Below are 23056 nucleotides of genomic sequence, written 5' to 3'. Positions count from 1 at the left end.
CTGTTCTGTGCATGTAAGGGACGCTTGTACTGCTGCTGACCCTGTTCTGTGCGTGTAAGGGACGCTTGCACTGCTGCTGGCCCTGTTCTGTGCGTGTAAGGGACGCTTGCATTGCTGCTGGCCCTGTTCTGTGCGTGTAAGGGACGCTTGCACTGCTGCTGGCCCTGTTCTGTGCGTGTAAGGGACGCTTGCACTGCTGCTGACCCTGTTCTGTGCATGTAAGGACGCTTGCACTGCTGCTGACCCTGTTCTGTGCATGTAAGGATGCTTGCACTGCTGCTGACCTTGTTCTGTGTGTGTAAGGGACGCTTGCACTGCTGCTGGCCCTGTTCTGTGCGTGTAAGGGACGCTTGCACTGCTGCTGGCCCTGTTCTGTGCATGTAAGGGACGCTTGCACTGCTGCTGGCCCTGTTCTGTGCGTGTAAGGGATGCTTGCACTGCTGCTGACCATGTTCTGTGCATGTAAGGACGCTTGCACTGCTGCTGACCCTGTTCTGTGCATGTAAGGACCCTTGCACTGTTGCTGACCCTGTTTTGTGTGTATAAGGGACGCTTGCTCTGCTGCTGTCCCTATTCTGTGCGTGTAAGGGATGCTTGCACTACTGCTGACCCTGTTCTGTGCATGTAAGGACGCTTGCACTGTTGCTGTCCCTGTTCTGTGCATGTAAGGACGCTTGCACTGTTGCTGACCCTGTTTTGTGAGTGTAAGGGACACTTGCACTGCTGCTGGCCCTGTTCTGTGTGTATAAGGGACGCTTGCACTGCTGCTGGCCCTGTTCTGTGCGTGAAAGGGACGCTTGCACTGTTGCTGAACCTGTTCTGTGCATGTCATTTTATTTTTATTTTATGCAATTTATTGAGCGCACGTTTACCCATGGGTGTCTTAGCGCTTTGACAGACAAAATTGAAAGGTTGGGCCCGGGAATGAAGGGATCTAGTAATTGAACAACCACGTCTTCAACTGCTTCCTGAATGATAGTAAAGTTGGAGCATTTTTTAGATGTCCTGGCATGGTGTTCCATAGTTTAGCAGCAGCTACTGCAAAAGATCTATCTCCCCAAGTTGCTTTTTTAGTTTTGATTACTTTCAAAAGATTTGCATCAGCAGATCTAGGATTGCGTAATGGTCGATAGGGACAAAGAGCATCCTTAAGAAAGGAATGTGCTTTTTGATGGATGCTTTTGAAAGTAATGCGTTGTCTTATTGGCAACCAATGAAGTTTACGGATGGCATTGGAGATGGGCTTGAATTTTGGTATACCTGTGACGAGTCGTGGAGCCGCGTTTTGGACCAGCTGTAATTTGTTGACTACTTGTTCTTGGGCATTAAGCATGAGTGCATTGCAGTAGTCGACTCAGGACATTAGTAAGGTTGAGATCAAGGTATTTTTGGTATTTAGGGGAAGGTAAGGTTGGATTTTTTTAATCATTTTAAGTGTGAAAAAAGAAGCAGAAACTATAGAATTGGCTTGTTGAATAAATGAGAGATAACACCAAGAATTCTGACCTTGGTGACAGGAATGGGCGGGGGGCTAAGATCTTGCGGCCACCATATAGAAGACCATGCAGGGGTGAGTTTCCCAAACACCATCACCTCGGTTTTATCCGAGTTAAGTTTCAGACAGTTGACAGTTTGAATTCATCCAGTTGCATATGGCAACCATTCCTTTTTGGAAGTTATTAGCAACCTCCATTCCTTTGTTATTAATAGCCAGGACAAGCTGTGTATCGTCTGCGTACGATGTAACTGCTAGACGGTGAGCTTTAATGATCCCCGCTAAGTCCGTCACATAAATGTTAAAAAGTGTTGGGCTTAGCGAGGATCCCTGGGGGACTCCACAAGGTAATGAGAAGGAGTCAGTAGTGAATGTGCCCATAGAGACTGATTGCTCTCGGTCTGTCAGGAAGGTAGCCAGGAGTGAGAGAGCATTAGATGATATTCCGCCTTTTCCGACACGGTCGATCAGAATGGAATAATCGACCGTGTCGAAAGCCGCAGACAGGTCGTGTAGTATGAGCACCGCGGCGCCTCCTTTGTCAAGGATCATTCGTATCTCATCTGAGGCTTTTATTAATGCTGTCTCCGTCCCGTGTCTCCTCCTGAAAGCAAATTGGGAGGCGTCTAAACAATTGTTGGAATCTATATATTCAGATAATTGAGTATTCATAATTTTCTCAATGATCTTGGATGGATAGGGAATGCATGCTATAGGTCTGTAACTAGTTACTTTGGAAGGGTCTAATGTTCTGTGCGTGTAAGGGACGCTTGCACTGTTGCTGACCCTGTTCTGTGCATGTAAGGACGCTTTCACTGCTGCTGACCCTGTTCTGTGAGTGTAAGGGACGCTTTCACTGCTGCTGACCCTGTTCTGTGAGTGTAAGGGACGCTTGCACTGTTGCTAACCCTGTTCTGTGCATGTAAGGATGCTTTCACTGCTGTTGACCCTGTTCTGTGTATATAAGGGACGCTTGCTCTGCTGCTGACCCTGTTCTGTGCGTGTAAGGGACGCTTGCACTACTGCTGTCCCTGTTCTGTGTTTGTATGGGAGGCTTGCATTGTTGCTATCCCTGTTCTGTGTGTGTAAGGGACACTTGCCCTGCGGCTGACCCTGTTCTGTGTGTGTAAGGGATGCGTGCACTGCTGCTGGCCCTGTTGTACGTGTGTAAGGGACGCTTGCACTGCTGCTGTCCCTGTTCTGTGCCTGTAAGGGACGCTTGCACTGCGGCTGACCCTGTTCTGTGCATGTAAGGACGCTTGCTCTGCTGCTGTCCCTGTTCTGTGCCTGTAAGGACGCTTGCACTGTTACTGACCCTGTTCTGTGAGTGTAAGGGACGCTTTCACTGCTGCTGACCCTGTTCTGTGAGTGTAAGGGACGCTTGCACTGTTGCTAACCCTGTTCTGTGCGTGTAAGGGACGCTTGCACTACTGCTGTCCCTGTTCTGTGTTTGTATGGGAGGCTTGCATTGTTGCTATCCCTGTTCTGTGTGTGTAAGGGACACTTGCCCTGCGGCTGACCCTGTTCTGTGTGTGTAAGGGATGCGTGCACTGCTGCTGGCCCTGTTGTACGTGTGTAAGGGACGCTTGCACTGCTGCTGTCCCTGTTCTGTGCCTGTAAGGGACGCTTGCACTGCGGCTGACCCTGTTCTGTGCATGTAAGGACGCTTGCTCTGCTGCTGTCCCTGTTCTGTGCCTGTAAGGACGCTTGCACTGCTGCTGACCCTGTTCTGTGCGTGTAAGGGACGCTTGCACTGTTGCTAACCCTGTTCTGTGCATGTAAGGATGCTTTCACTGCTGTTGACCCTGTTCTGTGTATATAAGGGACGCTTGCTCTGCTGCTGACCCTGTTCTGTGCGTGTAAGGGACGCTTGCACTACTGCTGTCCCTGTTCTGTGTTTGTATGGGAGGCTTGCATTGTTGCTATCCCTGTTCTGTGTATATAAGGGACACTTGCCCTGCGGCTGACCCTGTTCTGTGTGTGTAAGGGATGCGTGCACTGCTGCTGGCCCTGTTTACGTGTGTAAGGGACGCTTGCACTGCTGCTGTCCCTGTTCTGTGCCTGTAAGGGACGCTTGCACTGCGGCTGACCCTGTTCTGTGTGTGTAAGGGACACGTGCACTGCTGCTGTCCCTGTTCTGTGCCTGTAAGGGACGCTTGCACTGTGGCTGACCCTGTTCTGTGCCTGTAAGGGACGCTTGCACTGCGGCTGGCCCCGTTCTGTGCGTGTAAGGGACACTTGCACTGCTGCTAACCCTGTTCTGTGCATGTAAGGGACGCTTGCATTATTGCTGACTCTGTTCTGTGCATGTAAGGGACGCTTGCACTGCTGCTGGCCCTGTTCTGTGCGTGTAAGAGACGCTTGCACTGCTGCTGACCCTGTTCTGTGCGTGTAAGGGCCGCTTGCACTGCTGCTGGCCCTGTTCTGTGCGTGTAAGGGAGGCTTGCACTGCTGCTGGCCCTGTTCTGTGCGTGTAAGGGAGGCTTGCACTGCTGCTGACTGTTCTGTGTGTGTAAGAGAGGCTTGCACTGCTGCTTTCTCCGTGATCTGAATGTAAGCGATGCTTTCACTTCTACTGTCACGTCCTTTGCGCGTAACACACGTTTGCACTGCTGCTGTCAGTACTCGGACTCTGCACTGCGGGTACCTATGCTGAACCTGTGGAGAGGGGTTGAGGGGTGTGTGTGCGCGCGCCTGTGTGTGTGCGCGCGCCTGTGTGTGTGCGCGGTGGCCGACAAAACTCCAACTATAAATAAATCTTCTTGGCCACTATTATTCCTGGAGAATGTTCCTGCACCTTAGCAGTCTGTCCCTGTTCTCTCACCGTACAGTGTTCTTGTAACTTTCCAAACAGTTACGGATACTTCCTTGCACGCTGTTGTTGCTACTTCCGGTCCTTTTCCCTCTCAGCCCCTCACCTGTGACCTGCCTGGCGCCTCCTGTGCACAACTGATAAAGTGTGCCGACACACACTTTCACAAAATGTAACCCCCAGCAGGCCAGGTGCCCTTCTCCTCACCCACCATGCTGTCGACTCAAGTCTGCACCTGGACAGGCCCCGCCTCCGCCGGAAATGTCACCTTCTCGTGCACTTTCTCCCACCTCGATTGCACTTAAAGTATCCATATAGAAGGAATAAAGCTGAGTTGCCTATAGCAGCACCGACATCCGAACCTACTATCTGCGGGGAACTTGCGGGTCTCTGCAGGGAACATAAAGCCACTGAACTCTGTCACAGGACCCCCTCCCACTCGCCTCTGACACCAGAACAATACAGAAAACCGCTGAAACGCATGTCTTCCATTCCACCTGAACTCAGTTTGTCTGCCCCTTACGGGAAATCCCACAGTGTGTGCCTTGACTCATTAACACTACGTTTTAAGGAAGATTCCTAAATTCCGAGCCAGTGCCGCACGGGCTGCAGCAGGTGCGTTAGCCCAGCGAGGTGCCTGCCCTGCCGTGAGGAGTTCACCGAGTTCTCGAATTTCCGATAAAGAGGACGTGTACTAAACTATGCCGCCTTTGTTCAGGTGTTTGTGGCTCGACGGGCGGAACAGTTCACAGCGCACTGGAGCTGCCTCAAAAGAACTTGGCCGCTTTCTTTCCAGGCTCCAGTGTTTTCTGGTGCCCGCGGGCCACTGCGTTTGCAGAGTGCGCCGCACAGATCCGAAGGCATGTGAACTCGAGTGCCAGACTTCCCGCCGCAGGGGGTGCGCCGCTGTACTTTTTTTCCAGATTTGTTCTTCTATTGTGCCCGCGGAGGGGGGCGCCTGACAACAGCCGCTCCCTGTAAACATGGCGGCCTGGCTGTCCCGGGGCACCACAGCAAACTTTACAGGTTTTTGTTTTACGCACAAGCTCAATATTAACTTGCTTCTACCGCGTTCAGCCAAAACGAATTCATAACCGTCTATAAATCAGTAACTCAGCAGCAAAAAACCTGGGAAGCCCATCCTGCGACAAACAACACGCACCAGCGCTTCACGCCGCGAGCCCGCGTGTGAGCACACGGGGGTAGCAGGTGGGCGCTACGAGCGTGGCAGGTGGGCGCTACGAGGGTAAAGCAGGAGACCTGGAAGGGTATGCACGAGCTAGAGGAGGTAAAGACATGAGAAGAATCCATGACCCCGGCGGTCAGGGGGTGCCACGCGCTTATGTTTTGTTATGCTGTGCGTTGTTCTATGTTATATTATGCGTTGCTCTGTTATATAGGTTGTGCTGCATTGTGCACTTATATGTTGTTGCGTGTTGTGTTATGTTATATATGATGTGATGTGTTTTGCTATATGTTTCGATGTGCTGTTATTATATAACTTATGCTGCGTTATGCGAGGTACTTTGGTGTGTTATGTTATGTGCTGTATTGTTATATGCCGTATTGTGTTGTATTGTATTGTATATTGTGCTGCTTTGTTATGCTACATGCGGAACAATGTTATCTTAAGGTCACCTACCTCTTCGATGCCCCAGTAAAAGCAGACTCAGCCGAAAACATCCAAAAAAGCCCAACACCCGTGTGTGGCAACGAACAAAGAAGGGCACAGTGCCCGCCGCTCGATTGGTATCCTGCCCGGGGGTCCGACGCCTGGCACACTCTCCCCAGTGGGTACAGCTTCCTTGTCCAATATAGACCTCTCTTCCCCTCCGTTCCACGGGGTGGGCGTCGACAGGTGGGCAGAGTGCGCTGCGAGACTGCTGGTGATGGGTGTCCGGGTGGCACGGCACTGGGTGGCGCCAGTCACTCCGCGAGGGTGCCTGGCTGGAACGGTGTGGGTCTGGGCGTCCGCCGGTCGGTGTCCAGGTGGCAGACTGCGCCCCGCGGAGGGCACGGCGTCTTTAAGGCGCGCTCAGGTGAGTGGTCCGTGAGTCACGGCTGGTAAACACTTCTCGGGAGAGAGATGTCTGGGAGCCCCGCATACCTGCACAGGCAGGAAGGGCCTCGCAGGCTCTGCCTCCACAGCGGCGCTCACTCCCACGCCCCACCTCCTCACCACACCCTCACCGTGCAGCAGTGGGCAGGGAGCCGGGCTCCTGCGCTCCAGGAACCGAGGCAGGCATGGGCAGGACACGGCACGCCCGAGCGGGAGTGCGGTAGGAAACTGCAAGTACCACAATGCAAAGTGTTGTGAGCTGAAAAAGGCAGGGTTGCCTCACCTCTCACACCCGCCTTCGGACTGCACTGGAGGGGCAGAACACAGTCTGAGCGTACCAAGGAGGGTCCTGGGGTGGGGGGAGTGGCAGGAGTTACCAAGGGTGCGCGCAGGGAGGGACCGCGGCCGCGAGTGCCAGGGAGTGACCTCGGCTTGAAGTGACAGGAATGGAACTTGGCCTTGGAGTGACAATCAGGAAACCCCGCGGGCAGTGCAGGGAGCTACCCGGAGAGTGAACGCAGGGAGGGACCCCTCTGCTGCGAGTGACAGAGAGGGTCTGAGGCGTATTGTGCCAGGGAGGGACCTCTGAGGGAGTGGCAAGGATGAACCTTAGGGTAGAGGGAACAGCCTTCCCAAGAGCCTCCTGCTTCTAAACCGGACAATGCCGAGCACTCAACGCCACCGGGTGGGGTACAAAGACCATGGTATTGTGGTTGGTCTCCAGACAGTGTGGGCTCCTTGGCGCAGGCGGTATTTTGGCACTGACATTCACTTGCTTCTGTGTTGCTTTTACAATTCTCCCTCGGGGTCCGTTTCCCGCACACTTCCTCCCCTTCACGACAGATTTAGAAAGCCATTGTGTCTGGGCCGCTGCAGCCTTCAGTGCAGGCCAGTACCCCAGACGTCGTCGAAAGTCTCCGCTGAGGGGCAAGGGGGCAGGTGGGGTGCCAGTGTGAGGTGTTCAACACTTTTGCGAAGAAATTCAGATTAAAATGGTCTTGGTCAGCACCTTTCACCAGCTCCTAATGCACATCCTCAATACCCCTACCAAGCGCCTGAAAGCGAATGAGTTCACAGCGAGCACTATGCACAGACCTCACAGCCATAAGTTTATTGGAAAGACAAATACACACACTGGCAAATGACATGGATGATGGCCTAAGAATAGGTTCACTGGAATTATGCGACAGGCCAGGATCAAATTATGTGGCAAGGCTGACTAAATAATGCGAGATGCAAAGGCACATTTGTGCGGTGTGATGCAGCACGTTTTGACAGTAATACAGCATTAACACTGAAATACGGCAATAAGCAATTGAAAGCCGATCACAATTGAAAAGGGCTGCCCACTGCACGCAACGTGAGACTTGTCGAATGGATCGTGGTGCTGCAACTGTTTCAATGTAATGTCTGTCAGCAGATTCATGCCATATTAATTAGTTTGGATTTCCTTTATCATGGTGTGTGGCCTATTGTAAAGCTTGATCTACTGGTTATGTCTATGCTTGTTGAAGCTAGTATTTCGTAATAATTCGTAAAAGAGTCGGAGGTTCCAAATGGTTTTCAATCACGCAGGCGTAATTCGTGTACCTTCGGATCTTTGTGGTACGGCTGGTACCTGAAATTCTCCGAATGACAGCACGTCGAGTAATTATGAGCCATTCACGGTAAAAAAAATAATCACAACTATTTATAATGAATTTACAGTGAATGCCATGGTGCATTCACTGTAAAAATGTACAGCAAATGCTCGGGAACAACAGAACGCGAGCAGCTGTTGCTTGTGCTGCTTTTGTTTTTGCACTATTTGTTAGCACAAAATGCGTCGTTGTATTAAAAATGGACGCAAGGATACCATTTGTATTAAAACATAGGTCTAAATGAAGGATTTGCATCCCGTGTAATTACGCATATTGCAATTTCGCGTCATTGCGCAAAAACAAATGCTGCGAATTGTGGCTACCAAGCATTTTTCTAAAAATGTTTTGCTTTCTCTAAAGACAGTAATGCCATTTCACCTTGAGTTATTCCCCAAATGCACTCCTTTCTCTCAGTAAAAACAATTGGTTATTATTGCGCTCAGTTTCTTGAAGAACTCAGGCGCACACTGCGTGTTGGGAATGAGCCTGGAATTTCGCGGAGCGCCCCAGCCTGGGCACAGTTTACCCTACACTGGCGCTGTGAGTTGGGACCGGCGGCCAGTGATGGCACGACCAGCCCCGGCTGCGGAGGACGGCTCCGTAGAAGACCCGCTGACCATGGGATACTAGTCCCGGACCGACACAGCCAGGACAGGCCACCTGCAGCTACCTTCTAAAGATGAGAGTCCGTCCCAGTACCAGGGTCAGCTGCAGGTGTTTTTATAAATGTCACTGCCACTTAGTTAAACGCTCTTCACTGTTTTGCACTGCATTGAACCCAGAGCAACTCTGTTCTTTGCCACAGCCAATCCGCTTTACCTATGCATTGCCAAAAGACAATTTTCAAGATATGCAGAACAATCCCACACCTATACATTAAATATCATGGCACAGCAACTGTTTAGGATGTACGTTTGTTCGGTGGCAGGCGTCAAGTTCAGCAACGCAGCCAATCACAGCAAAAGACACATTTCTGCGCATCAGTCCCAGGTGAACGGCCACCTTCCTCCTCGTCGGCTGAAAAGGAGACAGTGCAGAACACGAGAGGTTTTGTTGTTTTTAAGTGAAATGTGTAAAAAGCTGACCCTTCCCTTCTGCCTCCCGCTCTCATGAACATGCCAGTGGGGCAGGTCTTTTATGAGTAGAGTGTGCATTGCGCCGTGCTTCCCCTGAGGGGCCCTAAAGCGCTTTCTGGATGGCAGCTGCTTCATTTGGTATGTAGGGCTGTAAGAGCGCTGGTTGCGTTGTATGTTTTGGTGTCTTGAATGAGGAGAGAGGGCACAGGCCCCTCAAGCAGGAAGCAGGGTGCCAGAGAGACAGACCACTGGTTGAGTATACAAACCTATACATCTTGCCGCCCGAGACAGGCTGGGAAGAGCAATGTCTTTAACTAGTTTCCTACATTTTGTTGATTGCTGATGAACCTTGTTCTCTGTGGCAGAGCGTTCCAGACCATTCAGGACTCTACAGAGAAACAGCGCTCGCCAATGCAGGCCTTTTAAAAAGGGGGAATTATTAGGAGGAGGGCCTGTCTGGACCCAAGGGTGTTTAGCTGATTGTCTGAGTTTGGATATCATGAAGGTTGGTCCTGTCCCATGGATCAACCAGCAATTTTTGTTCACTTACTCGCTGAAGTAGCCATTGTAGTTCAAAAGTATCAAAAACTGATGAGAGGTCAACCTGAGAGCGGTAACTCTATTTGAATGTGTGCCGTGGCATTCTGAAGAAAGTTGCAGCTACCAATCAATGCAGATTTTGTGCCTCTTCCAGGATGGAATCCTGTTTGTCTGCAGGAAGGCTGTTTTAAAAAAAATAAAGGCAGAGATCGCTGAAAAACTTGATTTTCAACAAGTTTACTCAGAAACCGTCCAGTTGATATAAGTCTGTAGTTCGCCGGCCCCGTCTAGTCAAGCCCTAGCTTCTTTAGGATGGAACGCCAAACTTGTGATCAGGCCATTTGTCCAACAGTACCCTGGATCCAGCAGAAAGTTCCTGCTACTTCCGGGCAGTCGTCAGTTGCATGTCCTGATTTAGGTTTGTCCCTACCTTGAAAAGGAGGCTGGAAATCACAGATCGCAGCTCTGCCAAACAGACGTCTTCTCTCCCAGGCTACTGTGCAGGGCATGGCACTGGCCAATGAAGGCCATGGCTCCCAGAGCAGAGTAACTGATCAGTTCTCTGTTCTTTTCAAATTTTGAGGGGCTCCTCCTATCAGATTTGTCGCGTGTTGATGTGATTTTCAGAACACCCTCCCTGGAGCAGTTTTGTGAAAGTTCACAACTTTTTTTATTAGATCCAAAGAGGTACCTCCCACACCCTTCATCATCCAAATGGAGCAGGAATAGGGGTGGATCTAAGCCTGCCCTGACATGGAACAGCAGTCTCAACTACAACGGGAAGGAAAAGGTATCCCCGACTCCACTCTATAAAATCATCCGTGAGGGAAGGGGCTGCAATCTTTCAGTGCTTACTCCTGAGTGAAGTAAAAGAAAATATATTCTTCCTCCTGTCCAAGAGTCACCACATCCTATCTGCAATCAACATCTCTGGGGCAGGTGTGGGGAGCTTCCAGGATGACCTGCAGGTTGAAAGAACCTAACCTCTGGAATTTATAAACCCATGGACACATACAGGACCCCGAAATAGATGACTGTGCCCAGGCAGGAAGGCATAACTGACACATGTGCTCACCCTACCTCCTACATCCACTATGAACACATGCTTTTTACGCATAACCCACATGGATAGAGTGAAGGACCTGGGGACACTAGCAGACTTTTCAATAGGAGACGCCTGTGAGTATCCCTCCACTGACGGCGCCAGGCAAAAAGGGTGCCAAGTCTTATTTGTGTGTGTGCAAGATGTGGTATTATCTGCCACGCATTAGTTGGGAGGTAGGGTTTTCAGATACAAAAATCAATATACTTATACATTGTATTATATTCCATCTAACAGGAGCCACTCCATCGCCTTGGTGTCACTCCATGATGCTTATAAAATCCAAGACTTGGATAATATATTGAGGACTATGGAATCAGGATATGAGAAGTTATAGCTGGACTGAATACGATTATGAAATTCGGCCTTATTAGAATCTCTATGCCATCTGCTGTATTAAATGGTGCACAAGAATAGATTGCCTGAACATAAAAGGTTATATACTTGTGATTCTGATGATGTTACTCGCACACTACACGTGGATAGCTGGTGTAAGGTTATAAAGGTGCGTCTTTTCTCTCATCTTTGCTTGAGAAATAATCATTGTAATTTGCAATTTATCGATATTATGCAATCTTTACAGAACTTCACATGTGGGCCTTTTTTTCTTGGGTCTTGTTTTCAAGAATCTATTTTTGTAATAGTATGTTTTTAACTTGTGTCATAGTTTTTTAAGAAATAAACCAAACACACATTTGTTAGGTTTGGTAAACAGACAAAATATCGATTTCAAAATATCGAATGGACAAAATATCGACTTCAAAATATAGAATGGACAAAATATCGAATGTACAGAATATAGTCATCAAAAATATCATTTTTAAGGTAATTAATGTAATATCGAATTTCAAAAATATAGAAAGTCAAAATATCGAAGTATATAATATAGGTTATTAAAATTATCGAATTTTAATAATATCGATTTTTTTATAGTGTTTTTTATGTTATATGTGTGAAAAGTGTGTATTTATGTTATAATTTATTTTACTTAATGAATTTTATGTTATTTAATTTTTGCGTAATTTAATTCTGTAGCGGGTTGTGGGTTTATAGGGGAATAGGGTGGGAAGTAATTTAATTATAATTAATTAAATATGTAAATTTATTTATTGGTATTTATTTTGAATTAATTGTTAATTAATTTTTATTTGGTAATGAATTAAATTTTAATTGCCAATTCATTTTATTTAATTGACTAATTGATAATTATGTTAATTTTACTAATTTATTTTCTGTAGCGGGTTGTGGGTTTATAGGGGAACAGGGTGGGAAGTAATTTAATTATAATTAATTAAATATGTAAATTTATTTATTGGTATTTATTTTGAATTAATTGTTAATTAATTTTTAATTGCTAATTCATTAATTGTTAATTTGTAATTAATTTGTATTAATAGGTAACTAATTGTATTAATTTATTTTAATGTGTATTTTTCATTGATTACTTATATTATATTAAATTGGTAATTACTTTTAATTACTTTTTATAGATATTAATATATCTATTTTTTTATATAATATATGAAGTATTTACTTTCCCTACTGTTGCACTCACTGGAGTGGGAATAGTAATTTTTACCCCTACGCTATCCAACGCTTTCCCTACTGTTGCACTCTCTGGAGTGGGAATAGTAATTTTTACCCCTACGCTATCCAACGCTTTCCCTACTGTTGCACTCTCTGGAGTGGTAATAGTAATTTTTACACTTCCGTTATCCTACGGTAATAATATTGCATATTTTTAATTTATATTATGTTACTATATATATATGTTTTAATAAATATGATTGTATTTTTTTTATAAATTTAATTATTTAATACGTTTAATGTAATTTAAGTATTTTTAAGTGTATTTTAGTTATTAATTTTTAATATTTTTTTAATTTAACATTGTTTTTAAGAAATTCGATATTTTTACAAACTATATTTTTTTAAACGATATTTTGGACTCGATATTTTAGCACTTACCTGTTTGTAGATAGAAACTCGATATTTTGTCTGTCGATATTTTGTTGCCGATATTTTTGGTAGCCGATATTATGTCCGTCGATATTATGTCAGTGATCCATTAGGTTTATGGTGCTGGGGTATGGCATCAATGCATAATGCTACTTTTAAATAGTTTGTCTTTAAGCCTGTAGTTCTATACATATTTTATAAATTTTTATGTATTATGTTTATGTTACAGTCCTGAAGAAATTCAAAGTTCAAACGAAACACGTTTTTTACTAATTTATTTTCTGTAGCGGGTTGTGGGTTTATAGGGGAATAGGGTGGGAAGTAATTTAATTATAATTAATTAAATATGTAAATTTATTTATTGGTATTTATTTTGAATTAATTGTTAATTAATTTTTAATTGCTAATTAATTAATTGTTAATTTGTAATTAATTTGTATTAATAGGTAACTAATTGTAATACTTGTTTTTAATGTGTATTTTTAATTGATTAATTATTATATTATATTACATTGGTAATTACTTTTAATTACTTTTTATAGATATTAATATATCTATTTTTTTTATATAATATCTGAAGTATTTACTTTCCCTACTGTAGCACTCACTGGAGTGGGAATAGTAATTTTTACCCCTACGCTATCCAACGCTTTGCCTACTGTTGCACTCTCTGGAGTGGGAATAGTAATTTTTACCCCTACGCTATCCTACGCTATCCAACGTTCCCTACTGTTGCACTCTCTGGAGTGGGAATAGTAATTTTTACCCCTACGCTATCCAACGCTTTCCCTACTGTTGCACTCTCTGGAGTGGGAATAGTAATTTTTACCCCTACGCTATCCAACGTTCCCTACTGTTGCACTCTCTGGAGTGGGAATAGTAATTTTTACCCCTACGCTATCCAACGCTTTCCCTACTGTTGCACTCATTGGAGTGGGAATAGTAATTTTTACCCCTACGCTATCCAACGCTTTCCCTACTGTTGCACTCTCTGGAGTGGGAATAGTAATTTTTACCCCTACGCTATCCAACGCTTTCCCTACTGTTGCACTCATTGGAGTGGGAATAGTAATTTTTACCCCTACACTATCCAACGCTTTCCCTACTGTTGCACTCTCTGGAGAGGTAATAGTAATTTTTACACTTCCGCTATCCTACGGTAATAATATTGCATATTTTGTATTTGTATTATGTTACTATATATATATGTTTTAATAAATATGATAGTATTTTTTTATAAATTTAATTATTTAATATGTTTAATGTAATTTAAGTATTTTTAAGTGTATTTTAGTATTAATTTTTAATATTTTTTTAATTTAACATTGTTTTAAGAAATTCGATATTTTTACAAACTATATTTTTTTAAACAATATTTTTGACTCGATATTTTAGTATTTACCTGTTTGTAGATAGAAATATTTTGTTGCCGATATTTTTGGTAGCCGATATTATGTCCGTCGATATTATGTCAGTGATCCGTTAGGTTTATGGTGCTGGGTATGGCATCAATGCATAATGCTACTTTTAAATAGTTTGTCTTTAAGCCTGTAGTTCTATACACTTTTTTTTATACATTTTTATGTATTATGTTTATGTTACAGTCCTGAAGAAGTTCAAAGTTCAAACGAAACACGTTGGCTGGGGGTGTGATTGTACTAATTTGTGTGGAATGAAGAACTTTTGGGAAAAAACATAAAGAACACATGAAAACCTTTTGAATGATTGCTTCTAGACTGATTTATTCCAGATACACCGCTATGTTTGGAAACACAGGCAAAAAAGGGTGTGTTATTACCATTATTATAAGTGAGTTTTTCTACTACTGCCGGTTCCTCTCAGCTCAGGAGAGATGAAGTCAATTTCAAAAGGAGGCGTGCTTTTTAGATGCCACCCAGCTGCAGAGCCAGACTCTGGGGTCTCAATCCTTTTAAATCAGAGGCCCTCATGTAACAGAAGCAAAATGTCAAAAACACGTAAAAATATAAAACGGCTTCCCTGGGAGTGCAACATAGAACAGGAGCAAACACTCTTCCAACCCTTGTAAGTACAATTTTTGTTCCAAAATGTAATTAGTTTCAGGTAATGGGATTATTTCCTGTTACTAACATATTTCCTTTTGAGGCGAAGATTGCGTCAAGAATGTGGCCAGCAGAGTGCGTGGACCCAGTGACTATATGACGGAAGTCAAGTTCTTTAAGGTTAGTGTGGAGGGGTGAGGTCTGCTGCAGTTCAGGCTTATCTGAGCAGGTGTTGAGATCTCCAAAGATACATCAGTTTCGGTCAAAGATTGTAACATCTGTGATTGAGCCCAGGAGGTCATCAGGGAAGGCTGAGGTTTTGTGTAGGTGGTCGATAGATTGGTTGATAGATTTGAATGAACGAGGCAGAGAAGGTTGGGGAGCGTGAACAATGAAGGATTTACATGCAAAGGCCGAATATTCTTAAATACTGGAGATTGGTAAGGAGTTTTCTATGTCACCGCTGGTCCCCATTTGCTTTTCCTGGTCAGGCAATTTTCGAGCAGAGCTATGTTGCCCAGAGAATGACCTCGTGTAGCAGAAGTGCAGCATTATTTTGTATTGCATAAGTGTTCCCAGCTGAAATCAGATAATAGGTCGGAGATATGAAGTGTGTTCTTGAGTAAGGATGTGTTCGTGATTATAATGCAGGGTAGGTGTTGTAGGGGTGATTGGAGGTTGAACATTCCCTGATGGTCTAGAGGAGATTAGTAATTGCTCTTGCAGGAGGATACAATTGAAAATTAAAGGATGGAGCTGAGGCCGTCTTAAGATAGAAGACGAGGGGTCCGCTGACTATTCTCGTGATGGCATAGGTTTGTTACACACCAAAAACAATGCGAGTACAGAACACAATAAAATACAGAAATCAGAAAAATGCCTCAATATTTTTGATGCTTGATGATTTATAGTACTTATCATATGACTTGACAGTCATTCGATCTAGATGAAGATGTAAAGATTTGTTTCATACATACTTCAAGATAGCCCCATTTTGTTTTGAAGTAGTAACAGCACATTTGATTTTATACACCACAACAGCCAACACACCTTTCACCGTTTTAAGGACTTTTTCAAGGCTTTAAGTCATAAAAACATCAATTTCTACGTGGAATTATACATTATAGAAATGAATTTGTGACAATTCTTCAAGTGTCAATGGGTATGCATATGTGATGCCAAGTAGTGAGAATTAATTTTCTTCACAATAACATACACATTGCCAGGCCAGCAGTGCTGGCAGAAAGAGAAAGCAAAACCGAAATTGTACCAGGGACAACATCCAATGAGAGAGATCTGATGAATATAGTAGATCCAGTGCTGATGGCAACTGATAGGTAAATCGGATAAAAGAAAAGGGCATATTGCCTGGTGCTTAGACCACCAAGTACAGAGATATCGAACATTATTGCCAACAATAACATTAAAACTGAAATTGTGAAAGGGGGCTCCATAGAAATAAACGGATCTAGGCCCTCAATGAGGGACCATCCTGACTCCTCAAAAGCTGAGTGCCCAGCACAGTTCCACTCTCCCTCCTTCCGCAAGCTGTTAGCCAGTGCTTCAGCACTGGTTCTCTGACAATACTGTGGTAAAAACAATCATTAACAAAAATGTCATATTAGAAATATTGCTTACCATAATATCGTTTTCCTATACATATAATAGAATTGACAGAAATATTGTCTCAAAAATATAATGGATGGAATATCGTCCAAAAACAGCCAAAAATATTGTTATTTTTAATGTAAATACACTTGAAAGTAATACATTGAAAATACATATATTAATTTAATAAAGTGTTAAAGAACTAGTAGATATATATGTGTGTATATATATAATGTATATATACATATATGTACACACACACAAAGACATCCATCCAAACTCTCATATAATTTTAAAAACAAATGAAAAATAATTATATATTTTTTCAAATACATTTAAGGTAAAATATTGAGTTAAATGAAAATAAAATTAGAAAACATATGTACACACGAAAAATATTGCCTAATGTAAAATATTTACAAAAAATATAAAACATAATGTTACATACATTTTAAATTAAATATACAAATTAAAATTTAAATAAAGTGAAGCAATATATATTTAATATACATATAACATACAATTGAGAAAACTACATAAACATTATAACAGTAAACCAATAAATTGTAAACAGTTCTATTACAAAATGTAATAATTAATTTGACCAATATATTAAATAGTAAATTATTAAAACTCACAAAAAACACATTTGACTATAATACTATAAGCATTCCAATAAACTAATAAAAAATAAAAACAAACAATATTAAAAATAAACAAATAATTAAAAGATAATATAAATCCAGTTTCACAAACAGTAGAGTTGGATTTCAAAGGGATTATATTTACTATTACCATTCCAGTCTAAGCAACAGTTGGGAAAGTGTTGGACTTCGGCGGCATTAGATTTATTATTCCATCTCCGGTTTATGCAACTGTAGGGACAGTTTTGGACTTTAAAGAAGTTAAGTTTACTATTCCCACTCCAGTCTAAGGTCCAAGCAACAGCATGGAAAATGTTGGACTTCGAGAGGTTAGATTTACTATTCATACTCCAGTATAAGCGACAGTGATGAAAGTTTGTGGACTTTGGAGGCGTTGGGTTTACTATTCCCATTGTAGTCTAAGCAACAATGGAGAAAGTGTAGGACTTCGGAGGGGTTAGATTTACTTTTCCCACTCCATTTAAAGTAACAGAAGATAACTTGTTGGTGTTCGAAGTAATTACATATGCGAGAATTATTTACTAAAAATATTTAAATACCTAATGAATCATTGAATATAGTTCCTAGAAAAATAAATAGCATAGTAGAATAACATTTTTTTTTAAATATAAACGAAAACTTAAAAAAGGAAATTAAATATAATAACATTCCTGACTACAAAATAATTGAGAAGAGTTTAAAATAGACTATAAGTTATTTAATTTAAATTAATACTTAAAAAACAAATACAATTTAAAAACAAAAATCAATCCACAGCCAACATTTTAAAAACCCTTACCATTAAATTAACTAACAAACCAAGTAAAAAATGTTTTTACATAATAAGTACAACAGTAAAAATATACATAAATAACGATCAATTAATCAATTATGTAAAATAACAATTAACATACAAAATATTATAACTTTAATATCCTCCCACCCTATTCCCTAAAAAAAATATCAGTATGAATAAATACATGCGTATTAAACGTATAAAAGTTAAGATACAAATTAAAAGAAATAAAACACTACAAAAAATCAACAATTAAAAAATAAGTAATGTACATAATTAATATATAATTAAATATTTAACATGAATAGTAAGTTAACATTAAAATTAAAAGCATTTTTATTTTATTTAATGTCCCATCCTATTCCCCCAAAAAGGCAATGACCCGCTACTATAATATAACTTACTATTACGAATATTAAAATAAAATTATAGATTAAAACTAACAAATTAAACTGAAAACAATCACAATCAAACTATTTATTTAATTTATTAAATAAAGTAATTTACACGAAAAATAATTTTCCCAACATTTAAATTACATATATAATTTAATTAACCTCTCACCGTATTTTCACCCAAAAATCCAACAACCTACAGCTACACTATAAATTACTGATTACATTTAAAAAGAAATTACTAAAATACTTTAGAATTACAAGCTATATAAAAAAATTGTAGCAATTATACTAACAATACTACTACCTACAAATTAATATATCAACGAAAGCATATTAAATTAATTAAAAAAAGAATGTTTTTACAGCCATATTAAAGAAAACAATATTAAAAACAACAATATTCTTGAAAATATTACATGCTAATAAAAGATTTTCTTGCCAGCCATATTCTGTCCCATGATATTTTTGTAGTAATTATATTTTGTTAACAATATTTATGTCCCAAGATATTTAAAACTCAATATTTTGTCCAAACACCACAACACCTGTCCCAGAATGCCCCAGACCATCAGGGAACATTGTATAAAACATTATTGGTATGTAATTGAAAAATGTGTTTTGGTTTTTTTAAACCATTTTTTTTTTTCACAACAAAATTTTATTGATTGAGTTAGGCAGAGCAATCAATGTGGCACCCCACAGTCAGGAGAGACCACTAGGCATCTTGATACAGTCACATCACAGGACCTAAGTCCAATCAAGAATTATAGTAAAACATGAACAATAGAAACTTTCCCCCCCCCACCAATGAATAGTAATAATGATCTACCACTAATATTTCATGATACCTGTATAAACAGATGGGTATCGGCGGGGATGGTGCAACTGGGCTGCTTTTATAAACAAGGCTGCCTCAAGATGTTTGAGGATCTACATGAGGAATATAATATCAGTCATAGGGATTTTTTTAAGTTCTTGCAAGTTAGAGATTTTCTAACAAAGAAAACTGGTGGTCGGGAGAAATTCCTGAATAATCAATTGATTGATAATTGATGCAGGAACAAAGAAACTCCCAGGATCGGGGAAATCTATGAATATTTTAATGTAATGGCCCTAGATGATATGGAGAAACAATGCGCAATGTGGCAGGAACAACTAGAAGTACAGTCAAATATCCCCCGCATGGCATACGACTTAGCTTTGAACTCATTGATGTCAATAAAGCTACAGGCACAATTTTACAAAACCTTCTTCTGCCTTTATTATACCCCTAAGAAGATTACTAAATGGGGAACAGGGAAGGGAACAACACGCCCTCGTTGTGCACTATATGGGGCCGATATTATCCATATATTTGCTACATGTAACACTCTTACTAAGCTGATTAATGATATCTCGGAATTCTTATCAGAGGTCTGTGAAACAAGAATAGAAATCTCAACTGAAGAAATAATGCTTGGTGTAGCAAATCGGGAATTGCAGACAAACACTCAGGGGCTAATATTTGTGGCCATGGCAATACTTCGACTTACAATTGCATCAGCTTTGTTAGATCCAGAGCCACCGGCATTTCAACAATGGAGGGCTAGGTTATTAGCCACCTGTAGTCTGGAGGTTGCAATTTATAAAAACAAAGGTGTTAAAAAAAGATTAATGGGCATGCGGATTTGGTCACCAATGCTATTATGGATCCAGAGACATACTTGATTGCATTTAGCGTATATAGTATTATTTACATATATATTTCTTTGTACTCCTATAGCACAGTGAAAATTAACTGATGCATGTATATAATAAGCATATAGTAGTATACACATGTGTACCTCTTTTTATCTTTATAGCACATCTTGGATTATAGTATTATTTACATATATATTACTTTGTATCCCTATAACGTAGCTTAGACCAACTGATGGTGTATGTATATATTAAGTATTTGGTATTAAGTACACGTATACCTCTTTGGATTCATATAGCACATTCCGGATGAATTTCTATTGTATGTTTGTATTTAGTGGCTTACTAATTTATCTATGTATCTATATTTTTTCTTTTTTCCTCGACATGCTCTTGGTCAGGGAAAGGGGGGATTGGGGGGGGGGGGGGAATGCATTAATTATGTAAAAATTGTCAATAAAAATATATAAAAAAAAAAAGAAACTTCCCCCCCACCCACCCCTACCCCCGCAACTCCCACCACCCATTTCCCCGTCCCTCCCGGTTATCCCTCCCTAACCCTGTGCACGTGTGTAGAAGGAGCAGCAGTGTTTGATCTTGGTGTGGTAGATATGACGCATTTCACAGGCCCACTTGACGGTGTGTGTCTAGGGATCTTCTTCAGGTTCCACCGGGGGATCAAGCGTCAACTCCCTGTAGTCAGCCCACCTCTTCCATATTTTGAAGTGCTTGCGGGGGCACCCTCGTGCCTCAAATATTGGTCGTTCCAGACCCATACAAAAGTCCAATCCAGCTCTCCATGCACACAGGGGAGGGGCCCTCTCATCTTTCCAAGCACGCGCCAGATCTCTTTTGGCCTGCATGAGTCCCAGAAGCAATAAGTGGCGTTTATATACATTCCCCCCAACCCCTTCAAGGATGTGAAGTAGCCCCAGACGATGAGTGCGCGGAAGTTCCCAATCCAGCACTTCAGACAGGCAGCTCCACACACCGCTCCAGAAACCAGCTATTCTTGGGCACGACCATACAGTGTGGAGCAGTGAACCCACTTCCGCCCCACAACGCAAACATTTTGGTGACTCAATCAGCCCTGCTCTCCACAACCGTTCACGGGTATAATACGCCCTGTGAAGGATTTTGAATTGGATTAATCTGAGCCGCATTGCTATGGCAGTTCCTCGCGGGGACTCCAGGGCCTCCCGCCAGTCATCTTCATCCATAGGGCCAATGTCAGTCTCCCAGGCCGTCCGTAGGGGAAGGAGGGTAGAGGAGCAGTGGGTGACCATCGTCTGGTAGATGCGGGACACCTTTTTGTCACCGAGGTCGCCCATGAATACTTTCGCCTCAATCGGGCTAAATTCGGGAAGTGAGTCTAGATTGGCAATGCTGGGCGCCAGGGCATGTCTAAGCTGCAGATATCGAAAGAACTGGGTCTGAGGCATGAGGAAATCTGCACTAAGTTCCTGGAATGATTTGAGCGTGACCCCAGACATCACATGTCCCAGCAGCGAGATCCCAATCATGTCCCAGCCGTCGAATCCTGACAGTGATGCTAGTTCTGGGAGTTGTCCGTTATGCCACAGCGGTGTTTCCGCAGTTAGTCTACCCCACCAACCCATGCGGCGTAATGCTTGTCGCCACACTATGAAGACAGTGTTCGTAACTCTAGGCAATGTCCGCCGCAGGCGGACTGAGTAGAGGAGCGTGTGGAGCGTATGATCGCCCATCAAGGCGTGCTCCAGAGCGTAGGCCGGATCACTACTGTCGCTGTACCACCAGTCATTTAGGATAAGCAAATGGGAAGCTTGGTAGTAGGACAGAAGGTCCGAGGTGGCAAGTCCTCCACAATACGTAGATAAGAAGCACGTACGCAGCGCCACCCTGGCTGCCCCTCCAGCCCACAGGAAGCGTCCCAAGACAGAGTTTACCTGCCTAAACCATTGGGGTGTGATGGGGTGAGGATAATTCTGTAGCTGGTATAGAAGGCGTGGAAGCGCAACCATCTTAAAAATCGTGGACCGCCCAAAGATATTGAGGGGCATCCGAGACCACGTTTTCACATCTGCCTGAACCCGCTCCCAAACAGGCAGTATGGTGCGTTCCCATGTAAGGCTCACCGATTCCGACAGGAAAACCCCTAAGTATTTCAAACCGCCGGCTGCTATCTGCAATTCCGACGTCCAGGGGTCCGTCACTGCACCGCCTCCAAGGACCCACAAGGTAGATTTACGCAGGTTTAGGTAAAGGCCCGAGACCTCCCCAAAGACCCGCATTATGTCCAACACCCTCGGCCCTGAGCGTTGCAGGTCAGTCAGAAAGAAGAGGACATCCTCTGCGTACAACGCAATTCTATCAGAGAGGCCCCCGGTCCACACAAAACCTTGCATCTGTGCATCTATGCGTACCCAGGCAGCCAGAGGCTCCATGGCGAGGGCGAATAAGTACGGGGATAGGGGGCACCCCTGCCGGGTTCCTCGTCCTATGCAAAAGGTCTCCGACACCGCCCCTGCGACTCGTACCGCCGCCGTGATATCAGTATAGAGTAGCTTGACATACGACAGAAAAACCGGGCCTAGATTGAGGCGGGGCAGTAGCGCAAATAAGTATGTCCAGCTCACCGAGTCAAAGGCTTTATTAATATCGGCTAGTAGCAAAGCCGCCTGCTCCCCTGCGGCCCCAATGGCATCTATCGTGGCCCATGCACGCCGAATGTTATGACGCGTTGCTCTGCGAGGCATGAAACCCGCTTGGTCCCGGTGAACTAGGTCCGTTATATAAGGGAGCAACCGATTCGCCAGGGCCTTGGCCAGTATCTTGGCTTCTACGTTAAGTAACGGGGCTATAGGAGTCATGTTTATCTGGGGGCCTACCTGGTTTCGGAAAGACCACTACCTCGGCATGGCGCCAATCCGGGGGCAACTTGCCCCGTGTGCGTGCCGTCTCAAGCGCACGTCGATAGTGGGATCCTAGTTGTACGTGAAACTTCTTATAAAATTCACATGGGTAGCCATTCGGCCCGGGGGCCTTACCCACATTGAGCTGACCTAGAGCCTCCCCCAGTTCCTCCGCCGTAAGAGGAGCATCCAGGGCCTTCCTGGTCTCATCAGACACTGCTTTCGGCGGCAAGTCATCTATGAATTTAGCCACTTCGTCCACAGATAAGCGGTCATTCGGGGCATATTGTGTCATGAAGTAGCTAGCAAAGCTCGCCGCTAATTCGTTCGGGTCA

General features: G+C 43.2%; 1 protein-coding gene and 1 long non-coding RNA gene across 2 annotated transcripts in view; one reads left to right on the top strand and one right to left on the bottom strand.

Annotated features, from left to right (window-relative positions):
- Nucleotides 1–6627, bottom strand: part of ITGB4 (integrin subunit beta 4) — a 293817-nt gene extending 287190 nt beyond the window's left edge. The window contains exon 1 of the mRNA XM_078654540.1: nucleotides 5950–6627. Coding sequence (XP_078510666.1) covers nucleotides 5950–5990 — 41 coding nt within the window. The 5' untranslated portion in view covers nucleotides 5991–6627. The remainder of the gene's footprint in view (nucleotides 1–5949) is intronic.
- LOC144770214 (uncharacterized) overlaps nucleotides 5426–23056 on the top strand; it is a 76459-nt gene continuing 58828 nt past the window's right edge. Inside the window, exon 1 of the long non-coding RNA XR_013598829.1 lies at nucleotides 5426–5595. This is a non-coding gene — a long non-coding RNA (uncharacterized LOC144770214). The remainder of the gene's footprint in view (nucleotides 5596–23056) is intronic.

This window comes from Lissotriton helveticus, chromosome 7 (genome assembly GCF_964261635.1).
Source record: "Lissotriton helveticus chromosome 7, aLisHel1.1, whole genome shotgun sequence".
NCBI lineage: Eukaryota > Metazoa > Chordata > Amphibia > Caudata > Salamandridae > Lissotriton > Lissotriton helveticus.
Note: the sequence above shows the minus strand (reverse complement) of the source record. Positions and strands in the feature narration are given on the sequence as shown.